Below are 27,881 nucleotides of genomic sequence, written 5' to 3'. Positions count from 1 at the left end.
TAGTTTTGTTTCTCTCCTTTAATTATTATGTATTTTAATTTTTTTCTTTTATATCAACACCTACAATAGTATATTTATTTAAAGTCATGTACATATACGTACCGAATAAATGTGTGTGTGTTTGTTTAATATCAATGATTAAAATTCACTTGAAAATGGAAAAAAAAAGTTATGAAAAGAGTTGCTCATGCAAAAAACATCATTAAAATGAAACACACACTTTTTGTTTTTTTCTTCTGTTATTCTCCTTTTCTATTTAGAATAATAACACTTTATTCTTATAGTGCATAAACCTAAGAAGTGGTACATAACATGATGTCGTATATACCAAACATCATCATATTGCTTTTATACAAAGAAAATTTTTAACAGAAAAAAATTACAAGTGAAATAAAAAATAAAAAGTCATTAATACAAAATGAGGGATGGAAAAAATTTTTCTTTTACCAACCTTGGGAAACATGCAAAATAACGTATATAAAAAATAGCAAGGTCTTGTCGACAGGAAAATATCACTGATGCTGACGAAATATTCAAGTATAGCCACTGCTCTATTAAAAACACTTTTAGTATGTAGGCAGACCGTTTTGATTTTAGTGCAGGTTCTATTAAAATATTGACCGTATTGACAAAATTTTAAGAATTCACGTAATTTTGACGAAGAAGAAACAAAGAAGCTTTTGAGCAATTATAGTCAAAAGCGCTTTAAGATAATGATAAAGATGCCTCGGAATCATGTGCGAATTCTCGTGGGTTTGCTAACGGGACACAGCGGACTTAAGAAATGCCTAAGAAAACTGAGCTTAAGGTCTTGCCGATTCTGTAGGGAAGGAGAGGAGACCCCGATGCAACTAAACAACTAAATTTCGTTAGGAAGATAAACAAACTCTTCTAATATTTTTTACGTCCCTATTTAGAATTAATAACAGTTTTGAAACTAAAATTAATGTTTACATAAAAAAACCTAAATAAAAATCAAGTACGAACCATTTTCAGAGTATTATAAATGTATAATGAAAAACTTGTTATACTCTTGCGAACAAAATAATGCACATTGTTGTGAAAAAATACATTAATCATAAACAAAAAATCATAAACTGTGAGTGACTGACTACTCGTATATGAATGACTTCTCACGGTGGTGCCTTTTTATTTTTACACTTTTGTTTTAAAAATTTTTTGCGTTCAATTTGTAAAGGTTTTAACTTTACATTAAATAACCAAAATCTGGGATTTCTTTTTTTAAATTAAACAATCAAAAGGGGATGGATGAAGGAGATGGAAGGTTTAATTTAAGTGAGGTAAAAACTGTGACAAAAAAAAATATTTTCTGATAGGTATGTGAAAAAAAAAAACGCGAAAACTTTTAATTATTAAATGAATAAATTATCGCTTTAAGTCGGCTATTGTTCAGTATAGTTAAAGTTTTACACAAATTACATATATGTAGGTACAAGGATATTCATGGTTGTGAAAAATAAAATTGTAAGGCAAACATATAAAACTAAAAAAACCGGAAATTATTTATTCACCCGTTGAATTTAGTTTGTTATTAAAAATGTGTTATAAAACAACTTGAATTATAATTATATACAGAGTGGTCCAGTCAAAAAATATATGACTGTATAAAAATAGTTTTAGAAGCTTGAACTAAGAAGTTTTTAAAATTTTTATGTCTTCTCTTATAGCCCATATACGTATTTAACTTTTAATACACACTTTACAGGCATTATTTAAAAAATCATTTTGAAATAATAAGTACATTCACTTTAGATTATAATTTCCCCATAGTTTCACTCAATATGACATAAGAAACGTCTAAGTTTTTGATGAAATCTTGGGGGAAATGAAAAAAAAAACATTCCTCGGTATTCTTTTAATTGAACTGAAATTTCTCTTTTGATTTAAAATAATTATCTAATTTTATTTTAACCTAGTTACTCATAAAGATTTCTATATAAGGATGAAAATAAATCACACACAAAAAAAAATTTATATACCTTATACATATACAAGTGGGATTTCATGTGTAAATAAAATCATTTTTGAGAATTTATAGTACTCGTATTTTAGAGTTCAACTTATGTTATTGCTCTAGATAAAAATATTTTTATATAAAAATTAAGTAGAAGTATATATTAAAGCACTATATGAGTTGCATATAGCTATGAGTTGCAAATTTTACAAAATTAAAAAATTAATTATTTAAAACGACGTATATAAGATTGTTTTTAGTTTGTTGTCCTTTTAATTTAATGATACTTTAATAAAAGAAATTATTTTAATATGCAATTTTGTTTAGGAAACGGACTGGATGTCATATGGGATGTATAATAACAAAATAAATTATTCACGTTTTTAGATAATAAACTCATAGTAGATCGAAATTTTAATTTTTAAATATGAATAGAACAAATATGAATAGAACAAATAATCAGTATCGAATTCAGTTTTATAGTCAATTTTGAGCGTTTAGGGAGTGCAGAATAAGATTTAAAGTTATTATAATGAATAGAGTGACAATGGAAACCAAGCGAAATATACTTTGATCTTGAAAATCAAGAACAGGGACGGATAAATTGGTAGATGGACAAATTTTTAATTGTCTCCGCTACAAGGAAGGGAATTGTGTGCTTAAGAAGAACGTCTTACATATACATATAAGACTATTGTTTTGTCTCACTTTAAAATCTAAATTATCACTATTTTTACTTTTTTTTATAGAGCTATATAAATTTATTAAAAAAATACACCAATTATATTACAATTCTGTGTGAGAACTGTAAAAAAAATAGCAAATATTATTTTTAAAAATTATCATAAAATTGGTGCCTATTACCATAGTTGTCTCTTTTGATCCTAATAGGCTCATATCAGTATATAAACATAATAGTTATGTAATTTTTATATACATACATATATACAATCATATTATTACGATTACGGATTATGTTTCCGATTTTAAACTCAATTCTAGGCTTTATTTAATCTAAATCTATTTTCATTTCCTAATATTTTGTTTTTTTTTTACTTTTTTCTACTTTAAAAGTAAATAAATACTTGATTTACACACATACACTTGTGTGTATAGGTATAACTATGTTATATAAATATTTATTCGCAAGTATATTTCGTGTATGTTTGTACTCCAGACTTAATTATAGCCATTTTTCTTATATCTTTGTATCCTCTTTTTTAATTTATACACACATATATAATATTTATATACTAACATGAATGCTATGAATAAAAAATTTATATGTGTGTTTATATAATTTTATATATGAAAAATCATAAAAGATAAAGAAAAATATAGAAAATTAAATTCAAAAAGAAAGGTAAAAAGGAAAAGAAAAATGCTTGACATTAATATATAATTGCAACAGGAAACATTTTCCGGCACAGATTATTATTACTATAGTTGTTATCCTTATGCATCATTTTTATTTTGCATATACTTATATGAACAACATTAAGGTATTTATTTATACATGTTTATATGTATATTTATGTTAACATATTAAAATTCTTTCTTGATGTATGTTTTTAGAAGTTGACGTATAGATAAACCTATATGACACAAGTATGTATATATATATATGTATGATATATTTAAGTGAATGCCTCATAAATAATGAGTCATGTATAATGAAGAAAGAAAATAGAGAAATGGGAATACAAAACCATTTATGTACAAAAAAAAAATAAATAAAATAAGGAGCAAGTATGGTAGTCCTTAAGCAAAATACAGAAAGAGGAAAAAAAAAACAAAACATGAAAAAAAAAAATGAAATTCTTTTTGAGTGTTTTGTTTTTTTTTTTTTACTGTTTGTTTGCCTTATTTTATTTCTAATATTTCTCATTTTCTTTTAACTAATCTCGTTCCCTCTTTTTTTCTTTTTTTTGTTTTTTACCAATTTTTAAAAGGCAAACTCTCTTTTTTTATCTTGGAATGTCCTATTTTGCAAAACAAAATACAAAATGAAGAAAACAACAATATCACTATCATCATCGCAATCATCATAATCACTGATCATCATCTTTACCGTTAACTCATACTCTTCCAGTAAATTTTCAATTTTAAATATAAATAAAAGTAATTCTACTGCTATACAAGTTAAAATATACGGAAAGTTAACTGGTATAATTATGGGAACATTTCAAGTGGTCAAAAGAAATAAAGCTGTCGAAAAAAGCTTACATATTTCGACTAAACAAACTTCAAAACTATGATTTCATTTAAAGTTGCGGATTTGTCATTGGGTGATGACGATAGGCCTACTGTTATGGACGAGTCTAGCGTTGGAAACTTAAATTCTACAATTTTATTGATACTTTAAATTACTATAAGTGCCAGACTGCCTAATAGAAGTAAGTTAATCAAATTTTTAAATCGCAATTATGGAAATCTTAAATTTGTATATAAAATAAAATTAATGATTACCGCATGGTAGACTTAGATAATTACTGCTTTTAACCACAAATATTTAAATATTCTCTTAAAATATTTGATTTTAAGATTTTAGCACTAATTTCATTATTTTTTTTAAAGCTTTTTATATTTTAGATACTAATTAACGTTTGGTCACAATCCCGTATTTGAAAGATATATCAATGGATATTGAATCTACTAATAAGTATTTCAAACAATTATATTGTGAATATTCTACGATATTGTGAATATCGAATGAAAACAATTGAAGAACTTAAAAGTGTTATAAACAGAATGACAAAAATACAATATCAAAATTTCAAAGTATTTAAGTATGCAGATATTGAGGAACCAAAACAGCATATTATCTGAAACTTAAACAAAAAGTATACTATTACATAATAAAACATAAAATCGTTATTATTAATTTTTATACAAGTTAAGAAAAAAAAATATCTATAAAAACGAAATCTTTATATTTAAGTATATTGAAAATTTGCACAAAAATTATTATGAAGTTCAATGAAATCTACTTATATACAGGATATACATGTATGTACTTACATATATTCATATACATATATACATCAATCAGTAAAGAATAGAATATTAAAATTTGAGAAATTATTAAATTTTTTATTATCTGCACTATGGCTGTATTATTGCCATAAAGATTGCAATAGGAAAATATTAAAAATTAGAAAAAAAAAATCAATTCAAGAATATTCTTCAATTTGAAATGCTTGATTACTGCTAGAATCATTAGAAATTACTTTTCATTTTATAATATATACTTACACCACACATATTTGTTTACAAATAAGTACTGGGTGTTCAAAATTTTAAGACTAATATTTTAAAGAGGGAGAGAAAAATTTTAAATATAAATTTGCACTTTTGTAAAGGTTTTTACTACTTATAATGCTTTGCTTTGAAAAATTAAGATTACAATATAAAGATTTCTCTATCTTATACTATTTTGAACAAAATCAAATATTTTTATAGCAAAATATTCAATAATACTATAACAATCTGCCTAAAATACCTTACAGTATAAGTTTTTGTGAATCGTTTAGTTTAAGTAATAAATTGTAAATTATTGATTCACCTATACAATAAAAATCACTCTGTACAATACAATAAAAATGAAGATTAGATTTTGTTTTTATTATTTATACAGTACCAATTTGTGCAACATATATATACATATATACAAATTTACAAAGATGCTGCAAAAAAAGTATGTCCGTAATCAAAAAATTTATTACAAGATGAAAAAAAAAATTTATTGGCATTCTTAACATTTTGCTATTTCTTTTTATTTTATCGGTTATAATAAAAGCTTACAATAGCATTTTATTAATTTTTTTTTTATTCTTATTTCTTTTTTCTATATAAAATACAGGTAAATTTTAATTATAGAAAAATATCCTTAAAGCAAATTTTGCATAATAAAATCCAATATTCTGTAAACAAATTTTTTTATTGTTCGGAATAAATGTAGCAATAAAATAAAATAAATATTTCCCCCCTCGTATATTTCCAGAGTTCATCCAATTAAGAAAATTCTAATTTAAAATGAATAAAATACAAAACAATGTCTCATAAATTATATTCGAACCGGGTTAAAAGTTATGTTTTTCAGTTTAAACAAGTTAAAACAGATAATTTATTTAATATTATATAGATAGGCATAAAATGTTTAGAAATTATTGGATTGCAATCAAATCACTTTGGGGAAATTTTAATTTTTTTATTTATAATAGAAAAAACAAACGAAACAATGGATATATGAAGTATTTGCATTGTTTTTGTTTAAAGATTTAAAATTTTTATTATTTGTTTCTTTGTATAAGTATTTTTCTATCACTCTGTACTAAATGTATTTTAAATTTGTGTCATCTACTTACAATTTCAACTACTTATTGTGAATACAAATTAATTACTAGTTTTTTGATGATACTAATATGAGTTTTACAAGCCTACCTATTTCTAATAAAAAGATGCATTGAGGTTCTAATATAATAAAAACAAAAGATTCAAGGTCATGGAATTTGTTTTCGGTTTAAATTTTCTAAAAATTTTTGTAAAAAATCTATTTTAAATTAGAATATTAAGTATTTGAACTCCAAAATGTTTTCTAAATTTTTCTTTTGAATTAATTTCGTTAATAATTAAATAAAAGTTTCCAACAATTCAACATTTACAAATTAATTGTTTTACGAAATATTACAATTGCGTTTACAAAAAAAGCAATTGTAAATGTTGTGTCCGCAATTGTTATAAACCGCAACATTTGAAATTACTTAAAGTTTTCTTTTGATCTTGATAAGCAATAATTAAAAGTAGCTATTAATACTTGGTTTCTTTTTTGAAATACAATAATTATTTGAATTCTTGGTTTCTAATCAAACACAATGTTTTAAACATAACGTCAAGAAAGCAAAAAAATTAAAACAAAAATCAAAATATTTAATTTTATAAATTTGTAAACAATTCATAAAATCCAAAATTTTATCAATCGTGTGTTAAAAAAGTAAATAATATGAGATAAACCCAAGTTATAAAAAAAACATTTTCAAACAAAATAAGATATAAAACTAAAAAAAAAATATTTTAAATGAAAGTTTCCAAAATTCAATTAAATTTAATTGAAAAATCACCAATAGGAAATTTTTTTTTTATTTTATTCCGATTAGATTTTTTTCTCCACTCATTTTTAATTTTGTAACAAACAATAAATTTTCAATAGAAGTTTCACATTTTTTTTTTTTTTGAATTTTCGCCATAAAATTAATTTACTTTTTTTTTTATCTTTTCAATAAAACATTGTTGAAATTATTTTTTTTCTTTTATTTTTCTTCAAGCACTACAAAAAAAATTTTTTTTTCTATTATTAAAAATTATCAAATTTCACTATAAAAGTTCAAAAGAAAAAAAACGAATGAACTCGTCCTATATAAACACAAGACACAATTGCACTATGGCCATTCAAAAAAATAAATTGAAAAAAAAAAGAGTTCATCAAAAATAAACAATACCCAAGTTGTTAAAGGCAAAAATTAATTTTTTTTTAGATCCCGTTAAACAACGCGTTTATCCATAGTAGTTAACAACGGTAAGTTCGTCCGAATGAATTTTGATACTCTTAGGCGATTTTAAACACGACAATTTTTCTTTTTAATTTTTTCAATTTTTATTAGCGCACATCTCATATTGCTGTTGTTATCACGAGTGCCGTTTAATCTACGTCAATATATTTTCCATTTTATACACATAAATTTCTTTTTGCAATTATTATTAATTACATATATGTACATACATAAATATTTATATAGAGAAACTTATTCACTTAAAAGTAAACATTTTTACTAATATTTCACGTTTTTTTTTTACTTTGCATACATGCTATACTAAAATTTATAATAAAATCATAAAATTACTTTGTAAATTTGCAATATAATATTATTTTTAACTATTATATATTTGCACAATAATATATGTATGTATGTATAAATAAAATTTGAAAAAAAAAAAACAAAAATTTAAAATAAAAATAACAAACACATTTCACTTATAATAATATTAAAAAAAAAATTTTTTTTGTTTTATTAACACCGGTTTACCGAAAATATATTTCATTACCTTGAATCGTCCGAAGTTGAAATTCAACTGAGTTCAATAATATTTTGCATTATTTAAATGAAAATAAAAATATCCAATTTTATCATAATGTAGTAAAGTAAATTGTAGCAGCAGTGAAAAAAAAAACAATTATAAGAAAATGTGTGTAAACAATAAACATTAAAACACACGCCTGATTCTGATAGCTAACATTAAAAATTGCCAGTAAAGTAAAAAATGTAATTGAATGCGAATGAAAATTTTTGTAGCTGAGAGAACAACTAAGAATAATAAAATGTTATGCTAGTGTAGTGATATACTAAATACATAGTGAGTAGCGACACAAAAACAGTATTATTATTGAGGAACATTACATTATAAACAAAATTTTATTCGCAACATTTTTATTTTTATCTCGACATTGTTTGTAGTTAACAAAATATCGAGATAAAATAAAATGTTGCGAACGAATATTCTATCCGTGTGTGTCAACATTATTTCAGCTGCAATTTGTAAAATATTGTATTCACGAGAACCATTTAAATTTGCGTGAAATAGAAGAAATTAATGTGCATCTTGCACATCGCATTTCGAGTTTGTGAGTGTGTATAAGACCCTATCTGCTGTTTTTAATAATACTTGATTTAAAGATTTTTGTGTGTCCTTCAGGTCATAAATTGTTGGAAGGATATGGTAAATAATATCGACTGTTGCGTTTCCTTGCTATATGATTTTTTTTCTCTTTTTGTTTTTTGAATAAAAAGGTTGAAAAAAAAAATTCAAAAATTGGCGAGACGTTTTAATATTTATGTACCTATATATATTATTTATATTTTTTTTCTAAATATTTGATATAAAAAAGGGCAATATTATGCTTTTTTATTTTATTATTTTTTTTATTATATTTGCATAAAGGACATAAAGAAAGCATATTTTTAAAAATTTTATATATTAAAATAAGTTTTTTTTTGTTTTTGAATTATTCTTTGTACATTGGTACATACATAATATTATTATTTTGTAATATACATGAGAAGAATAAATCATTGCAATAATTTTATTAAAAAAATTTTTTTAAAGAGAAAACTGAAGAGAAAGCTAAAAAAATTCATTCAATTTAATTTAATAGAATTTTTTAAAATTTCAGAATAAATTTAATTCAATGCAATTTAAATATTAACTTGTTAATCGGCTTCATATTGTGGATTTGTACAAATTTTGGCATGAATTTAAGAACTAAATGAAGGAGAAAATGAGACGGGAAATGAATAAGAGGAAATGAATGAACAGGAAAAGATCAATTTAGTAGATTGTTATCAAAATCAAGAAAGAAAGTAAGTGAATTTTATAATAGTTTAATTTTATTGTTAATTTTACTTAAAAATTAAGTTTATAAATTAAAATTTATTCAGCTGGGAAAAATATTTTCATATTTGAATGGATTAGACTTGCACACTTCAATTGCGTGATGAATTTTCAATTTTTAATATTATTAGTGCATTGGTAAGATTTATACATTTAAAAAAAACCTCTTCAAATTTATGTAACTATTTTTAGTTTTTAGGGAAAACAAAATGAAAATAAATTTTTAAGAATGGTCTTATAGTAGTAAGCTATATTTATCAATATAGTGCTAATACTTTACAAGAGTACAAAATAAAAAACCTTCTCGTCAAATTCGTCCCTCGTTACAGAAATTTCCAAATTTGCACATGATATTACAAAAACTTCAATAAAATTATATTATATACTTATTATAAAAGAATAAATTATACTTAGGTAATTAATAAATCCCATTAATGCATTTAATAATTTCTATTATACGTAATAATGCTGATTGTGTGAAAATCAATCGATTTTCACTTTCAATAGAAATTTATTAGTAAAACTTTACTTAATAACAATAATAACAATATTAAATAATAATTGATGAATTCAATATAGTAAATCAAAATCTAATATAAAAATTGTTAGTTTAATAAAAAGATTTTCTCAAGTTTTTCAAAGAACTTGCATTAAAGAAAATTTCTTCTATTCAAAAAATATGTATTTAATTTTCAATATATTTTATTTATACACGTAATATATTATTTAATTTTCAATTAAGGATTCAAAATATCCTTATTTTGTTAAAATCATTATTCAAAAAAAAAAAAATAAAAAAAATCATTATAAATCTATTACGAATAATTTTCTTTGACACCATTTTTAAAGAAAATCTCATTTTATTTTACATACAAATTAAGCAAAAGAATACCAAATTTATAAAATATAAGTAGAACAAATTTCTAATGTAACACATTACAAAAAAAATATTATAATGAAATTATACACGAATTCATACAAAATACACTATACATGCACACATATTTGAAAACAAATTCCTCTTAATTCTGGAGGAAAAATATACAAAAAATATTAAAATATACGAAAAAAAAGGGAATAAATAGGAAAAATTTCACCCCTAACCCTGAATTATTAAAGTACTAAATAAGTATTGTATACTGAATTATTGTATAACAGGCTCGCTCTCGCTTCTGATACATCGTTACTCATATTATTATTATTATTATTTTATATTCAATTCACCATTATATCATCTTTCAGTTATCACAATATTGAGTCAGTATGTTCATTCTCATTGATATACTCTGAATATACAAAAATATACAAATGTACAAATTATATATGAATTACGTTTGTACATTTTTCAGAACCGTTATTAAGGGTGACAAAGTCATAATCAAAAAATATGTATTTTTTTTTAACATAATTTATATAAAAATATTATGGGGTTACCAATAATATTTAAACTGTTTAATGAAAGTAAAAAATTTACTAAACACTGGTTCAGTAATTTATTCAATTTTCACTTCATTCGACTGCAATTTCAATTAAAATTCCATAAAGTGGAATTGATGGAAAATTTGTATCGAAAATTAATATGATAGTTTTCATGCTAAAAATAAAAAAAAAAGTATTATCACAACTGACCAATTATTTATGAATCAAACTTGAATTAAAAATTTTGAATGGTTCTCCAAATTGAATCGTACTCTACTTATTCATAAAATATCATACGTGTTGCAAATATGTCTTGCAACGACAACTTTGTGTCTAATCTGTCTGTATCTAATAATTTAAGCAAGTATGGTAACCCAATTTAAAAATACAAATGTATAATTTAACAAAACAGAACGCATATAACATTCAAATGAAGTGAGTCCTTTTATACCACTTTTATACAATATTTTAGATATTCTTTATTATGTGTGCTACTGTTGTAAATATACTCTTTCGTCCTTATATTTAAAAACAAAAATAAGAAAATCAAATCAAAGAATGGTAGTAAGGAAAAAAAAACTTTATTCGCTTTCTTTCTTTTTTATTATTTCCTCTTATACGTGTTTTTCGTTGGTTTTTTGTTATTCTATTTGATTTTTTTGTTTGTGATGAATTTGTGACATTCAAAATAATTTTTTTTTCACTTTTCGATCTCATACTTTTCTTCTTCAACTGTGTGTGTTTTACATTGTGTTTGTAATGAAAATGATGAAAAGGACTTGTTTATTTTCTTTTCATTTTGTTTTTTTTTTTTATTTTTTGTATTTATTGTGGTTTGACTGCTTTCAACAACTTTTATATAACATTATCGAACCGATTTTTATAATTAGAATATATTTAAAAAGTATAGTAGGAAATTTTAACAAATTTTATTCTTACGTTTCATAATTTAAAAACTAAAAGTAGATCATTATCTTTAAAGAATTGGGTTAAAATTGTTAAGTGCTGAGGAAACCCTGTTCAAAATAGTTATGGCAGGCGATATAGTACATGCGTAATTTAAAATCTTAAGTATACGAATAACATTATTTATAGCTAATGAACTCTATATAATATAATGCTTATATTATATTCACCATATTAGCCTAATATGGTGAATATAATATCGAGTTTCTTTCTTGAGTCTTCCTAATAAAATTGATGTTATAAGATGTTGGTAAAACAAAAGATTAAAGTTTTTGAAAATTAACAACATCAAAATAAATTTTCTTTATAATTATTTTATAGTAAAACTAAAAATATTCGATATAGCTTAAATTAAAGCGATTTTCACATCAAGTGAGTGAAATACTCACTTGATCACTAGTTTTTATTTAAGTAATAGATTAAGATTAGATTAGATGGAAATTATTTCAGAAATAAGAGTATGTTACATTTTTGTTCTTTGCATCAAAGGAAAGCCGTATATATACAAGTTTTAATAACAAATTTGTACTTATAATGAACTCTTATATTTCTCTAAATAAGCTAATAAATTTCGTATATAGATATGTACATTTCAAACATTCCCTATTTTACAATTTATATTACTCTCATGTGTATCTCAAAACATTATTTTGTAATGGGTATGTGGGTTTTACTAATGTGTTTCTGGTACAAAATATGATTTACTAGTTCTTTTTTCCCGGAATGGGGGAGACTCAGTATATATGGTATAATTTTTATATTTATTTAAATTATATGTTACTTGCACTAAATTTATATAGTTATACTATATTAACTTATAAATATATACATATATTTGTATTTTTTTAAGGTGTATACAAATCTTATGATGTAAAAATAATTTGAATAGACAAAATTTTGATATTGAATTAAAAATTTGAATTTTGTATAGATGTACTACTATTTATCTAATTACTCTATAATTAGCAGTGACACACCTTTCATTTAATATTCCGGAAAAAGAAACAGCAAAAAAAAGCTAAAATTAAAAGATACATTCATATATTCATTCATTTTCCATTACCCACATTAAATAATACTCGTACAAGGGAAAAAAAGAAAGTAAAGCAAAAACACATCATAATCATCATCGTCTATGGACCTTTAACAGAAAAATAAAAAAGTATGTGTAATTAAAATCCCGTGAGGGTGATGAATGAAAACTTTTTCCTCTTCTTTTCTGTTTTTCTTCTTATATGCTCATGATGTACTTCTCCTTCTCATGTAGACCCCTCGATACTCTTTACTATAATACACAAAAATTTCCACAGAAACGCATATATATGAAAACTCATGAATAAAAACATTATGAAAATTATTAAATAGTCGGATATTTTTTCACTTCAAATCAACTCTCGCACACAATATAGAAAAATTTTTCAATATCAATATTTTCCATATGCAAACCTTAAAAAAAAAAAAGAATAAAAATCAAAAACACACATAAAAATCCATATACTTAAATATAGAAAAGCAAAAAATTTATGACAAATTTCTATTTGGGGTGAAAAATAATATTGTACATGGTTACCATATATGTACATATTTATGCCGTAGCCTTATACTATTTGTACCCTCATTCCACAATATTTATTCAATTCTTAATATGGTATAAAACCCAAAAGTGTGATAAGAGATTTTTAGAGGAAGAAAATAGAAATAAAAGCATATAAACATAATATTGAAAATATTATATAAAACACCCATATACACAAAAAGCATTAAACGCACATTTACTCCTTATCTCTAAAGAAAAGTGAGAGTTTTAAGAGAAAAAAGTGAAGAACAAAATAAGAACACAAAAAAAATAACAAGAATTTTTTTTTAAATCCTTCCTCTTTTAAGATGACAAATACAATAAACCTCTTCTTCTATAATATTCTTAATTCTTACTTATATAAGTATTAAAAAGTGAGAACTTTAGAATTATTGAATCATAAGTATAAAATTTTTAACTTATAAACACTCTTCTATATTTTATGATATTCATTTCAATGGTTTATTACAAAATTTCCGAATATTTCTTTTTGATTGGCTCTTATCGAGAATTTATTATAATATATTTTTGTAATTTTCATAAATTTCAGCATGAATTCAGTGGACAAAAATATTTTATAGGCAAATTTTATATCATAAATTATTAGTAATAAAGGTTATTTAGCTCTAATGGTTTTTAAAAGACACTTGAAATTATATAATTAAATACAAAATTATTTTAAACATTAAACAATAGCTCTAAAAACTTTTTGTAATTAATTAAAAAAAAAAATTCTGAAACATTTTAACAATTGAAATTTTCTCACTATACGCCAATTCAAAAAAAGTGAAATGTAATATTGATTTTGTAATTTAAACTAAAAGAGAAACACAAACAAGAATAGCGATGAAAAAAATTTTTAACTAGTATATTTGAATTTAATTAAGATTGAACAATAGTCTTACAACAAAAATTTAGATTTTTTAAAATTTTTCGTCTGTAACAATAGGTGTTCAATATTTGATTCTACAATAATAAACTGGGACTGGATACCATCAATTATTTTTACAGTATCGCAAAAATATTACCGAATCATTCAAATTCAAATTTTTCTTTTGCTTCGTCTCATTCAATTGGTTTAAAATAAAAATCATTCAAAAACAAAAAAAAAAAAATATGCAGTTATAAAAGAATCTAACATCTACTCTGGAAATTAATTTATATAATTGAATCAAGATTTCGTGCCCAAGCATATGAAATATTAAATATTGTAAATATGCAAAATATGTATAAAATCGAAATTCATTAAAATAATTTAAATTCAAAATTTTGTAATCTGATTTGACTTTATTAAGGGATGCTTTTTGAACCAACGCACCTTACTAGGATATGCGTATATGATATACGGTTAATAATAAGGTATAACTCGATTATTAATAAGGAAAATTTAAGTATAGATTCTAATATTAATTTTAATAATTTAATCCCGGCAATGCAATAAATTTTTAAATTTAATGCCGAGAAGGTTTATATAAACTTGTTTAAAAATTTTTAAAATACCATAACAAGAACATAATTTCCTAAGACGTACATTATTTTATTGCAACCTTACAGCATTCATAATACTCATTTGACAATTGATATCAAACGTATGTACGATTATAATTTACAAACCATTGGATATCCTTAAGGAATAAATAAAAGAAAAAATACATTCTTTATTACGCACACATATACATATGCATTTGCAAATGTTAGAAAATCTATATGAAATCTCTTTATTTTTATTCAAAAATTGTGGTTGCATCGCTCATATATATATTTAGAAAATCTTTTAATAATATTCCCCATGGGATGATATATTACGAGAGGGGTTAAAAAAGGACTTCAAACTCTGATATCTTTTTTATCTTAACAAATATAAATTTATTTTAAATATAAAAATTCATTACCAGAACAAATTTTTGATTTAAAAATAAAAAATATTAAAAGACAAAAAAAGCAAAAGTAGAAGAAGACAATACAGAGTTCAACTTTCCCGTTAAATACAAACACAAGTAAATTATAAAGAATCAAGGGAACGGATAAGTAAACAGAAATTTCAAAATTTTATTTAATAGATAAAAAACGTATCTAAATTAATACTTTGCATTTTACACAATAATTGTGTTGAATAATACAAAAAAAACAAAAAAAAAGAATCAAAAATTTATTGTAAAAATTTTGAAAAAACCAGGAAAAAAATATCAAAATTTTCATATCCTATTTACGTGTGTTTAAGAGTTTTGAGAAAAATTAAAAAAGAAAAAAAAATTAATATACACCAAAAAATGACACCAAATTTTAACCCGCATATTTATTTTCAAGTACACATAGTGTTAACTTATCTCATGAATTGTATCAGAGGAAGTACTAATGGTAGAATATTTTACAGTTTTAATGTCCTTACATTGCCTTTATAATTGTAAAATGCGGTTTTTGTGGTTACAACAACACAAAAACAAATATATACAATTTTACTATTTAAATTTGAGCTTGGTGCTTATTTTAAAACAGGGTGATTCTCGAATATACATTGGGAAATTTTTTTTCAAAATTATTTTCAGACCATTTCTTAAAATTCTAAATTTGCACATTTTACAAAGCTTTTAAACAAAAAAATGAATATACTTTGAATAAACAACGTGATGACGGTACATAAAATAAAAAGTCTAAAAACTGCAGTTGACTTCATAACGGAGCTTTTTTTATAGCAATCTTCAAGAGATCTTGAATGACAATGTTTTATAATATTTTTAAATCTTCCCGCTTGCAAGGTTGAAACGTTCTCTCTTCCATACTTGAAGACACCGAGAAGTACGAGGCTTGAATTAGTGCTCTAATGGTTATTCGCTTAAGGTATTTTTCTGTCTCTTTAAGGTTTCGTTTCTCTTGGCACGTTATGCAATTTCGGCAAACATAATTTTTCAGATCGAAATCATTTCATCTTCCAGTGATTACCTCTCGTTTTAAAATAGCTAGAGCACGTTGCGGAACGAAATTAAGGAATTTCGCCGTTTTTCCAAGTGCTTTGGCTTTCTCTTCCGCGTTTGCACTACTATTTGTGCAGTCATCAGCATCAATGCTACGTTACCGTTATGTCGATAATTTATAGAATATCTAAAAATAAAAATAATTAAACAATATTTTACATATTTTAGACAACCTACACAATAAACTACCTCTTTATACCATACTAATTTGAATATTTTCTAGGACATTGTGTACTATTTGTACACATTTTACACATTGGTGAGTAGCACGTAATATGGAAGTAAATTTTTAACAATAAAAGACGAAAACAGGGGGACGATAAGAGGACTACATACTTTGTATAATAAACTTCTAATATTTCGTTTTCTGTTGTTTTTTTATTAAAATTCTGATGGAAAGGTAAATTAATTTTATTCTGTATTTGTTTTTGTGCTTTTCCTATTTATGCTTTTGTTATTTTTTAGTCCCTAGAACAAATTTATAGGATAACACGAGAAAATAAGTAAAGAATGACTTTGAAATTTAATGTAAAAACTACCTATGTAAATAAATACCCTAAGATGGTAATGGTATAAGTCGACTTTGTAAGACTGTGCATAAATACATACATGCAAACAGATAAATATATATACATATATGTATATAGTTTCAGGATCTATTCGATACTATTCGTATAGGTTCATTAAAATATGAATTAAAAAAGAAAAGAAAAAGGGATGAAACCGAGGATACAAAATAACAACAAATTAAAAAAGAAAACTAAGCAGAACATAAGAAAAAAAAAACGAAAAGAAAAAGAAATTAATTTAAACCGCATTCATAGGACAAGACAAACAAGAGATTACAATCAGGAATGAAACCACCAGACAGTACAAAAGGGAATCCACTGAATTCTTTTGGTAACAATAACTAGGATAAAATAGGGAAAAAACTTTAGTATATTTTTTTGTTTTGTTTTCATTTTTATTCTTATTTCTACTACTGCTATTATTATTATTGTTATTATAATTCGTATTGTCCTTTTTTTCTATATAAGCAAGTGTATTTTGCTTCCCTTATTGTATAATTTTGATTTTTTTGGTATTTTTTTAGACTTATTAAAGCACAACAGCCGCAAGCAATTTGGATAAAAGCTTAAAATTTTGTGGATTTTCATTTGAAAATTTTCTCTCTGCCTTGATTTCTTATTTTTTCACTTGTTTTTTTAGGGTATCGTCGACTTTTTATTCGATTTAAACAACAAGAATAAGAAAACAAAAAATATTATAAATTAAAAATTAAATAAGAAAAAATATAAGGAGTGAATGCATATTCATATTTCATTTATTCATTTGCTTAAAGATTTTTAAAAAGGATATTAAAATTTTAGAATATTTAATTTATTTTCTTTTTAAAGAAAAAAATTAAAATTTAAGAAAATGTTTTAATTTCTAATAAAACTTTTAATATGTATTACAATTTAAATCAGTAATGAACCGATGAAATAACAATATATTAAAAATTAATTTGAATTTCAATTATGGTTATTTTACTTCATGGTTTACTATAATCAAGGGACAATTATCAAAAATGTTGTGGTAGTTTTTTGGGAAGTAATGGAGAAAAGGCTATTAATAACATAGAACTAAACTCTAGGCAAAAAAAAAATAAGAATTTCAAAATCTTTTGAACCAGTGCATGAATGCTTAAATCTCTTTAAGATAATTAAGTATTAAAATAATTAAGATAATTAAATAATTCAAACTTTATAATTTACAATAGCTGGAGAAAATTTTAGAGCAAAATAATATCCATACGTAATTTCTTAATTTTTCCATTCTGCTTTTCGTTTTATTTTATAAACAATTGTGAGTTATAAATATGAGATTAGGTTAAAGCTAAATTACAAACTTTTAGTAGTATTTGAAAGGTTGCATATAAAATTATAATACAATACGTTTTGGCCGTGTTGGTCCTTATACACAACGCGCAATGAACATACATTAGGCTAATTATTAGGGGAATAATAATACATAAGTACTACAAGCAAACACAATATAAATGGAAAAATATTTATGAAAACGATAATCTTTTAAAATCTTATTCGATTTTACTGAATTTATAAGGAAGAATTTGTAGCTTTAAAATTTAAATCTTGTCAGATTTATGTCTATGCCATTCAGATTTATGCCTTGTCAGATTTATGTACCCCATGCTTCACTTACTATTTAAGCATTATCTTTTAAGAAAATGTATGTTAATAAACATTGTTGATTAAATATTTAGCAACATTTTAAAATTTCTTCATATTATCGAAAACCCAAACCATTTCTTTTTTCTCTCACTCAACAATAAAATTATATCACCAAATATCAACAGTAACAATTCCATACATCAAAAGACTCCAACTTCAACAATAATAATAAATTTTTTTAAGCTCACCAATTCGCCTTGTATTTTAATGTTTCCATATCTTCATGTTCTTCAATACTTTTATTCTCAAAACATTGTTGTTGTTGATTTCGTATATATTTCGATTGTGGTTCTTGTATCTGCTTATTCAGAATCAATTGTTGATTAAAATGTGTTGTTGACTGTGATTCAACTATAGGTGAATTAATTTGTTCCGAATTCTCTTGTGGTTTTGAAATCAGCAATAATTTCTGTTTTTCTTTTAAATATTGTTTGTAACGACTTAAACAGAAAAATAATGTTAAAATAGATTTTAATCGTCCAGAATAAATTTCATATGCTGTTATTTCTTCTGTTCCATCAATTGAATGAGTACGTAGTGTTGTTAGACAAGAATGAACGTTTTGAATCTGAAATATAGAAAAAAAAAACTGTTAATTAAAAATATTTCATTTACAAATTGTAAGACATTATTTATTGTGGATAATTATGTTTAAAGCATTTAATTTCAAATAGTTTAAAAATTTGGTTCTCAATTATTTACCAACTGCAAAACAAGTATAAATAATATTACTAGTATAATAATAGTATAAATAATTTTACTAGTAAGTAAAGGAATAATATGGAAACATTTTTGTACCACAGATCTAAATAGTCAATGTTCTCATTGATAACAATTATAATCTCGCAACACTTGCAATCTAGTGCTTCTCCATTATAAGTTGAACAAATGTTTAATAAGCTCTTGTTCGCACAATTGTTAGTATTTGTAAAACATTTTTATCTATCTACTATATAAAATTAATTAAATTAACATCTATTTAAAAATCTTATAACAATGACTTACATAATTATTGCTTTCTGATTTGAAAATTCTTTAATTAACAATTAATTTATTTTTTCAATTAATACGCTAATTGTTATATCGAATTTTAGTTAATTAAAGTATAAATATTTTTTTTATTATTTCCAATAGCTACCACATTAATTGTTAAGCTGAAATACAACATAATTAAGGCACAAATCTGTAACAATAGAAATAACAATGTTTGCCAGCACAAAAAAAAATTGTATTGCAACTGCGAATGTTTACAAAATAATATGAGCAAAAAACATAAATAGTAAATCACATACAACAATCAAGCCAATCATGTAAGTATAAGTATGTTTGCATGTCACAATTAATATATGATAATATTTAAAATTAAAAGTGGTTCGAGGCAAAAATATTCTTGGGAAATTAATCAAGTCAATCATTCATTCACTCTTATTGAAAACACAGCACAAAAAAAAGAAAAACTTTTCCGAAAACAATTATATTTTTTACTGTCATAACAATAACTTTAGATAACAATGCAAAACAAATTTCAATATTATATCGTTCGGTTGATTTCATCTACAGATTAAACCGTGATATTTTTTTTTTGTAATTTTTGTTTTGATAGAAAAAATCTCATAACATTAACGAATTGCAACCAATTATTACCTACTACAATAATAAATCTATTCACCTTTAACACTAAATCAAAGTTTACAGTAAAACTTAATAACTATTTCTCTACAAATGACCTTTAAAATTTTTCACTATATCGAAATAAAATGATTGAATTGAGAATCTAAATATTATGTAAGTATGTTTGTATGTACTTATTATGAATTCAATTCGTTTCGAATAAAAATTTTCAATTCCCTTTCTTGATTTTAATAAAAAAAAATTTAAATCGATTTTTCAATATTAAAAATATTATTGGCATAAACAAAAATCAGAAACTTTTTTTGTAAAGTACATAAAAAGTCAGTAATCGAAAAGTTTTTATAAATAAGGAATTTTTAAAATTGTAGAAGAAACAATAATGGTGTTGCCAGAAAAGTTAGTCTTGTAGTTTACTATAAAATATACTTAGTATATAGAGAACAACAGTGTTCAAACGTGGTTGAAATGTTGGATTTTTCCACCCCATAAGTTATACGAAAAAACATCTCAGCACTTGTTATTAAATTACTCTCTTACTTCATTTACTGACTTCATTTGCGACCTCTAGAATCCGTTTACGAGCTGGTTTGCTAATAGCAATTTTTTGAATATCCATGTTGTAAAAAATAAATATTAATATATTATGCGTCGAGTTCCATGAATGAAAGCACAATTTATTCAAAATACTTATTTGCTTGACCACAAAATCTATAGTTATAATACGTTTAAATTACAAGATTTTTTCCTTCTACACATTTTTGCAACATTCAGTTTTCATAAACGCTTGCCTCATTTTTCCAGTTTTTTTTTCTTCTCTGTTCATTCCCGGTGAGGACATAGAACTTCAGAATATCGTATGAATAGTAATAGTGCTCTGTTTTGGGCTAGGCACTTTATTTCTAACCTACATTTTCCATTTGCTTCACCCTCCTTAAGTGTGATTCATCGTCACGTCTTACAAGGCCTACTCGCTTTCCTTTTTTTTATGTGAATTCCAATCTAATATCTGTCTGGATACCGTATTCGGCCTTTGTAACGTATGTTCCAGCCATCTTGACTTTTTTCATTTTATAGCCCCGTTTGTAGATTTCTAATCTATAATCGATCATAGTTCGTTGTTTGGTAGTATTCTCAGCTCTCTGACAGGACAAACATTTCTTAAAAGAAAACTATAAGCAAAAGTAAATTTTTTAAACAAAATTTTATCTAAAAGAAATATAATTTGGAATCTGGCAATACTGTTTTAAATTTATTTTCTAATAAATTAACTTTAAAGCGAACTTTTCATCAGATTGTCGCTCTATATTTTTGCTCTATACAATGTGAACATAGATACATACATATAAATGTACATAATAGCGATCATTATCAATAAACTGATTTGATTCACAATAATTTTAAGTCATGATCAACTCTCTGTGCGTAAGAAAGAACTCAAGTTATGGCAAGTTAAAGTTGATTCACAAAATTTCATTTTTTTTATTATAAGTAATTTTTTGACGTTTTTTTTTAAGAGCTTTGACCTTCAAGGTTTTGAATTCTTTTTTGCTGTTCTTTTTGTTTCAGTTTTCAATTTTAATTTTTTAATCATGTAATTTTTTTTACTACAATTCGATATGCCTTGCGGCAAGACATGCTTGTTTTACTTTTCTTAAAGAAAATATTGTATAAATAAATTCAAATTAAGTACATACATACATACAAATTATGTTTAGATGTAGGTTTGTTTGTGTGTATAATTTTTGATACATTTATGTAAGTATTCATATAGAATTTCTATATAGATTTGAAAATATTATTGAATTTTGCACGCAATAAATCTTTGACTAATTGAATGATTCTTTCAGTTTTTCTTGAAGATGAAGAGCGAAAAATATCGACATTCTTCCGCGTATCGCTTCTATTCGATCTCTTCAGTTTTGAACTCTTTAGCATCATAACTTTTTAATTTCATGTTTTTATGAGGTTAATGATTGAAATATTTCGATTTTTTTTTTTTTTGAGTAAAAACTCATAATTTATGATAAGAAGTGAGAGTGATTCATCATAACTTTGGTGATTTTTAATGTCAAATTAATTGAATACTTTTAGAATTTGGATTGTGGAATGTTGGTTCTTGATGAGTAATAATTTAAAAAAAAAAAATAATTTATTTTACTGTTACTGTTAAAAGAAATGGGGAAAAAAAAGAAACAAAAAAAAATAAATTGAGTTGACTGTAAAAAAAATTTCATTCTAAAATTTTTTTTTATTGTGAATTTTATTGGTTTACAGCTTTTAAAAAGCACGTAAAATTGAATGGAGAAAAGAATTTTCTCATTTTTGGACGATAAAATATGAGAAAGTATAGTTAATAAATAGAAATAGAACAAATTTTAATTAAGTAGAAGATTATTTTACATACTCTACTGAAACAAAATCAGTTCTAAACTGATTTTTTCTCCCGAAGAGAGTAAATATAACCGACAATTTGTAAATTTTGTATGTAAGTTTATAAGTTATAAAAGTTTAATGCGGTCTGTTTCAGTATGGCCATAATAAGTACAACTTTTCGATAAGAAGGTGTTGAGTTCATTTCAGTTACTACAAATTTATGTAGAAACTCTACAAATTGAAGCCAAGTTAAGTTCTTAATATGCAACTTTTGCCAGAAATTAAATTTAAATACAAACTAATAAACAACTTTTAAAAAACTATAAGTGAAAAGAGACTAACTAAAAGCACTAACTAAGTAAGTATACTCAGTTACGGTAATTTTTCTTACACGAAAAATTTTATTCATTAAAGAGGACAGAGGTTAATTTAATTAAATCATAATAAATTTTAACGATATTTCCAAAAATTTCAAATCAATATTTATAACAATAACAAGTTGTTTTAAAATATTTTTCAAATTCTTATTGTAATTAACGCTAATTTGTAAATTAAATTATTCTAATTTATTAACACCCCAACATATTCTCTTTCATTCATACAAATTTTTAGACACAAGTATACACGTAATACAAGTGAAATAGAATATTTTCTAATAAAGGTGCTTTTTAATTACTTGTATTATACTATAAAGCTTATTTATTTCACTAAATCACGATTTTAGGAACAAAGTCCAATACTAAAATAATTTATTACACATACATACATATATATACATATATATATATGCTTCTAAATTAACATTTCAAAAGTATCGTACAAAATAGTAGAGCTCCAGCACGACATTTTCAATATCTTATATAAAATACAAATAATAGAATAAAATAAATTAAAAACAATTAACTGAATTAATTAATTTGTGATGAAAAAAAAAAAAAGTTTCTTTTTGTTGTTTTGCGCAATTCAAATGCTAAATTTTAAATCATCTTTTTTATAAAATTTGCATATTAGGTATAAATAAATATGTATGTACATATATAGAAATTAAGATCATGAAAATTTGAATTTGCTTACTTTGCGGTACGAGCATAAAATATAAAAAGTTTAAACCGTAAACAGTGAGAAATAGATTAAAACTTAACATAAAGAATCATACACGCAGGTGTACAGACCTGCCGTTGCTCTTACTATTAGAGCAATTTGGTAATATGAAATAGCCAAATTGATCTAATGGGAGCGATGGTTTTTGGATAGGATAAGTAAGGAACTAGGTAGCAGACGAAATCGTGAGACGTCTACCGTAACTAGTAGGAGTATCACGATTCTGAATGATAAAGTGCGTGGATCACATTCCTTTCAAGTGTTTGTTTCTGACAGAAACGAGAAAATGTATAATAAAAGTGTTCTGCTATAACGAGTTATAGGTATTCCTTTTCCGAGATTTTTGATATTTGCAAACAAGCGGTTTTATTAAAATAGATTAATTGCGACAATGTGAAGCAATATATTAATGATATAATCAAAACACTTAAGTATATTTGAAACGAACAACGTAATGGCATATACTTATTTAGAATACTCCTTAAATTACATAATATATACGTGAAGTATACAAAAGCTTAAAAATAATTAATAAATTTTTTTATTTTTTTGAAATTATAATTTATGTACATCTTGATATTTGAATGATAAATGAAAATCATTGATGCATGTTCAAATTCACATGTGTATTTGTTTATATGTATGTGTTTAAGTCCTATGATTACAACAGGGTGAATTCTATTTAAAATGTACTTAGCTAATTGAATATATGCATATATTTATTAGCGTATTCTTAAGTTTAATACATAACTTACATTATTTTGTAATTATTTCAATTCAAAAATTCTTTAATTCGAAAACAATAGACATCGACAATTGTTAATTCAACAATTCTATTTTCAATTTAAAATCATTGAAAATTTAATTAAGTAATTTATATGAGCAAATTAATTTTTTAACTTTCTTTATTTTCCGAGTATATAAGGTACCTGTTATACCCTATAATGCATCTCTTATCTAAAATTTTATTCATTGTTCATGAAACAAAACATAAAAGCTTTTTGAAAGGGGTGGGTAATTTTTATTTTCAAACAATGTCAAAAAGCATAATAGTTACTATAATCCGGTCCAATTTTTTTTCTAAATAGTTGAATTAAGTAAAAAAAAAATCTAAATATATAATTATTTAGTAATCACAGTAAAGGGGAAAATTTCAATGAAAATTTACTTTTTTTTAGTGATTTTAAAAAGAGACAAAGGTTTTTAATAATAGCATTACTCAGCAAAAATTGACATAATAATGTAAGCGAGGGTCTATATAATTAACTATAGATTAAAATCTTTTATAATTTAAAGTTAAATTAAAAATAATTTTAAAATTTTGCGTTTTTCTTTTGTTTTTGTTACTAACTAATAATTAATTTTTCAACATTTTCTTATTATTCATAGGTACACATGAGTAGAAATATAGCTGGTATAAAATATTCTATAGATAGACAGATAATTTTAAAATACATGTAATTGCGAAAACCATATTAACATAAAGCAAATAATAGTTAAAAAAAGGTACATGCTTATGACCTTGTACTAAACTATTTCAATAGTTTTCAATTATGTAATCAACTTATTAAACATTGAACTAATAATATAATTTATTAAACGAGAAAAAAAATTAGTTTTTTTCTTTTAAAGTACAAAATGATTTTTACTATTGTTTTACAAAAAAAACAAAACTGAAAATCAGTGGTTAGTATTAAGGAAGTCACAAAACTACAAAACCACAATTATTACATTTTTTGTATATGAGAATCGAATTTCAGTAAACATTATTAAAAAAGTAAAATGAATTCGTTTCATTAATTAGCGTAATCAAATTGGATATTGAAAATTTAAATTTAATAAAACGCTTGTTTTAAAACTTGACACAAGAAGGTCCCCTGTTTTAGTTATTTAACTATTGCAAAACAATAGGGAATATTGTAACACTTACATTAGTACTCATCTTTAAAAATTTAGTAATTATGAACAAGTTTTAAGAAAAAGTGAAGCCTTTTTTATTTAGAGTTTCAGAACGCAATCCGAATCTATGCAAAACTACGTTATCTTCTCTTGTAATGTTAATTTTACCATTACAAATAATAGCAAAACTTTTGTCTCAGATAGAAAAAAGAATTCTGCATTTGTTGATATTAAATTAGAAAATGATTTTTTTTGAATGTTATGACACTTTTGTTTACAATCAAACGATTTAATCGTTAAATATTGTATTTTTCTCTATTTTTTTTTCTAATTTAACAACTAAATTTCAATTCAGCGCAACTGTACGCAAAATTATGTACTAAAATTTTAGAACCGGCCAAAATTTTTTGCAAAACCAATTATTAGAAAATTACTCTTTTTTTTTTAGTTATACAAAATAATACTTATACTAAGCTAATACTTATACTATAATTACTAAGCGTTTAGTATAATTGCAATTGTCAATTATAAATACAACTTTTTTTATATGGAAAATAAAGGGAAATATTTAATTATTTAATTCATCGAAAAAAATTTTGATTTCAACAAAAAAAAAATTAATTGAAATTTCAAAAGTAGGACAATGTTGTTATAGCAATCAAATTCAAAGTTATAGTGAATAAAATTCATTCAATTAGTATTTTGCAAAAATTTTGTTTGAATTTACTCTTATAATCACTGTGTAATTTTATTGACATTCTTTATCTTCCATTTTAAAAAATAGTCAACAGCCTACATTGTGTTCACACGTAGTTTGACATACATATTTTTCATATTTTTAAGGAAACATGTAATAATTTTATGTACTATAACGAACACTAATTTAATTTATAACAAAAATGTCTTCGAAATTTCTAAAGAGAATTACAAAATTGAAATTACTGAACCAAAAAAAATTATTTTCTTAAACAAAAACTTAAATTAAAGAGAAATTACACTTGATGAAACTATGATAAAATCCTTATTCTTACAATTACATTAAGTGGGTGGTCATATTTAACTCAAATCCCAAATACTTTGTATCTAAAATAAAAATAAATTTTTATATATAATAGTGTTAAAATTATTTTAATAATAAAAACTCGTATATAAATCTAAAATCTAGCTAAATAAAAAGCACACCGTCATCGGAATAAACATAAAAAAAACTCAACTCAGCATAAATTCTAAGGAAATCAATTGACCGCGTAGGTGTTTAAAAATCTTTTTATGTAAAAGTTTTTGTCATCATTTATTATATATGTATGTATGTATGTAGAATGAAAAGTGGTGAATCAAAACAAAAATTTGCAAAGCAACTTTGTATGTACACCCTCATTACACAAACAAATTAGTTCAATTGCATGGTCACTGTACATAATTTTCCTAATTTGCAAGAGACAAAAAAAAATAATAAAAATATCCATATAATTCTATTATAGATTAGATATTTTTAAAGGAACGGGTGCATAATAGCGCCTTCTTGCAGCTACTCTCTAAGACCCCACCTGCAGCATCACCGCTAAAGTTGGATATATTCCCAAGGAAACGGAAAAACTAAGGCAACCCTTAAAAAAACAACTTGGATATAAACATATAGTACAATTTTTATATCGCTTATTTTGATAGACTTTTAGACAGATCTCTATTGCATGTATATTTCGCTTCCAAATACCGTACAGAATGGGTCCAGGCTGGCATATATGCGTGTCCGGCGGGCGAATACCGTATACACCCGAGCTCACACCCGTTTATTTCTTGCACCCGTCCGTGTACCACACACTGTATTACTTATTAATAAGTAATAATTGTTGCTTATTAAGCAAATAAATTTACTCAACAGAAAGGACGGTTCATGTTCTATGTGCTTCTTTAAAAACAAACTCAAAACGGGGAAAAATAAGATAAATATTGCCAGCTTATTTGAAATGTGAGTATGAATCGTCTATCTATAGGATTATATGATCTATATACCGTAATATTCTCATATTTTTATGAGTAAATGTTACATACTCACTTTGTTTTTTAAGATTTTCATATTTTGCTCTTAAAAACATACTCGTATATGTATACATACGTAAAATTCATATATTTGTTTAATACAAGGATTAGGAGAACACGTGTAAATTATTTTTAAATCCAAATCATGTAACCTACATAAATGTACGTTCAACCTATATGATATCTATTAAAGTAGTAATATATTTACATAACAATGTTAATAGAATTTGTAAAATAATCTCTAAACA

At 24.0% G+C, this 27,881-nt stretch overlaps 1 protein-coding gene across 1 annotated transcript in view; it reads right to left on the bottom strand.

Moving 5' to 3' along the window:
• LOC129614850 (protein sickie-like) overlaps positions 1-27,881 on the bottom strand; it is a 94,550-nt gene that overhangs the window by 36,457 nt on the left and 30,212 nt on the right. Inside the window, exon 2 of the mRNA XM_055529798.1 lies at positions 18,777-19,156. Coding sequence (XP_055385773.1) covers positions 18,777-19,156 — 380 coding nt within the window. The remainder of the gene's footprint in view (positions 1-18,776; positions 19,157-27,881) is intronic.

The sequence above is a fragment of the Condylostylus longicornis genome, unplaced genomic scaffold (assembly GCF_029603195.1).
Source record: "Condylostylus longicornis isolate FDR11 unplaced genomic scaffold, ASM2960319v2 ptg000005l, whole genome shotgun sequence".
Classification (NCBI taxonomy): domain Eukaryota; kingdom Metazoa; phylum Arthropoda; class Insecta; order Diptera; family Dolichopodidae; genus Condylostylus; species Condylostylus longicornis.
The sequence above is the reverse complement of the archived record's forward strand: the minus strand, read 5'-3'. Positions and strand labels throughout refer to the sequence as shown.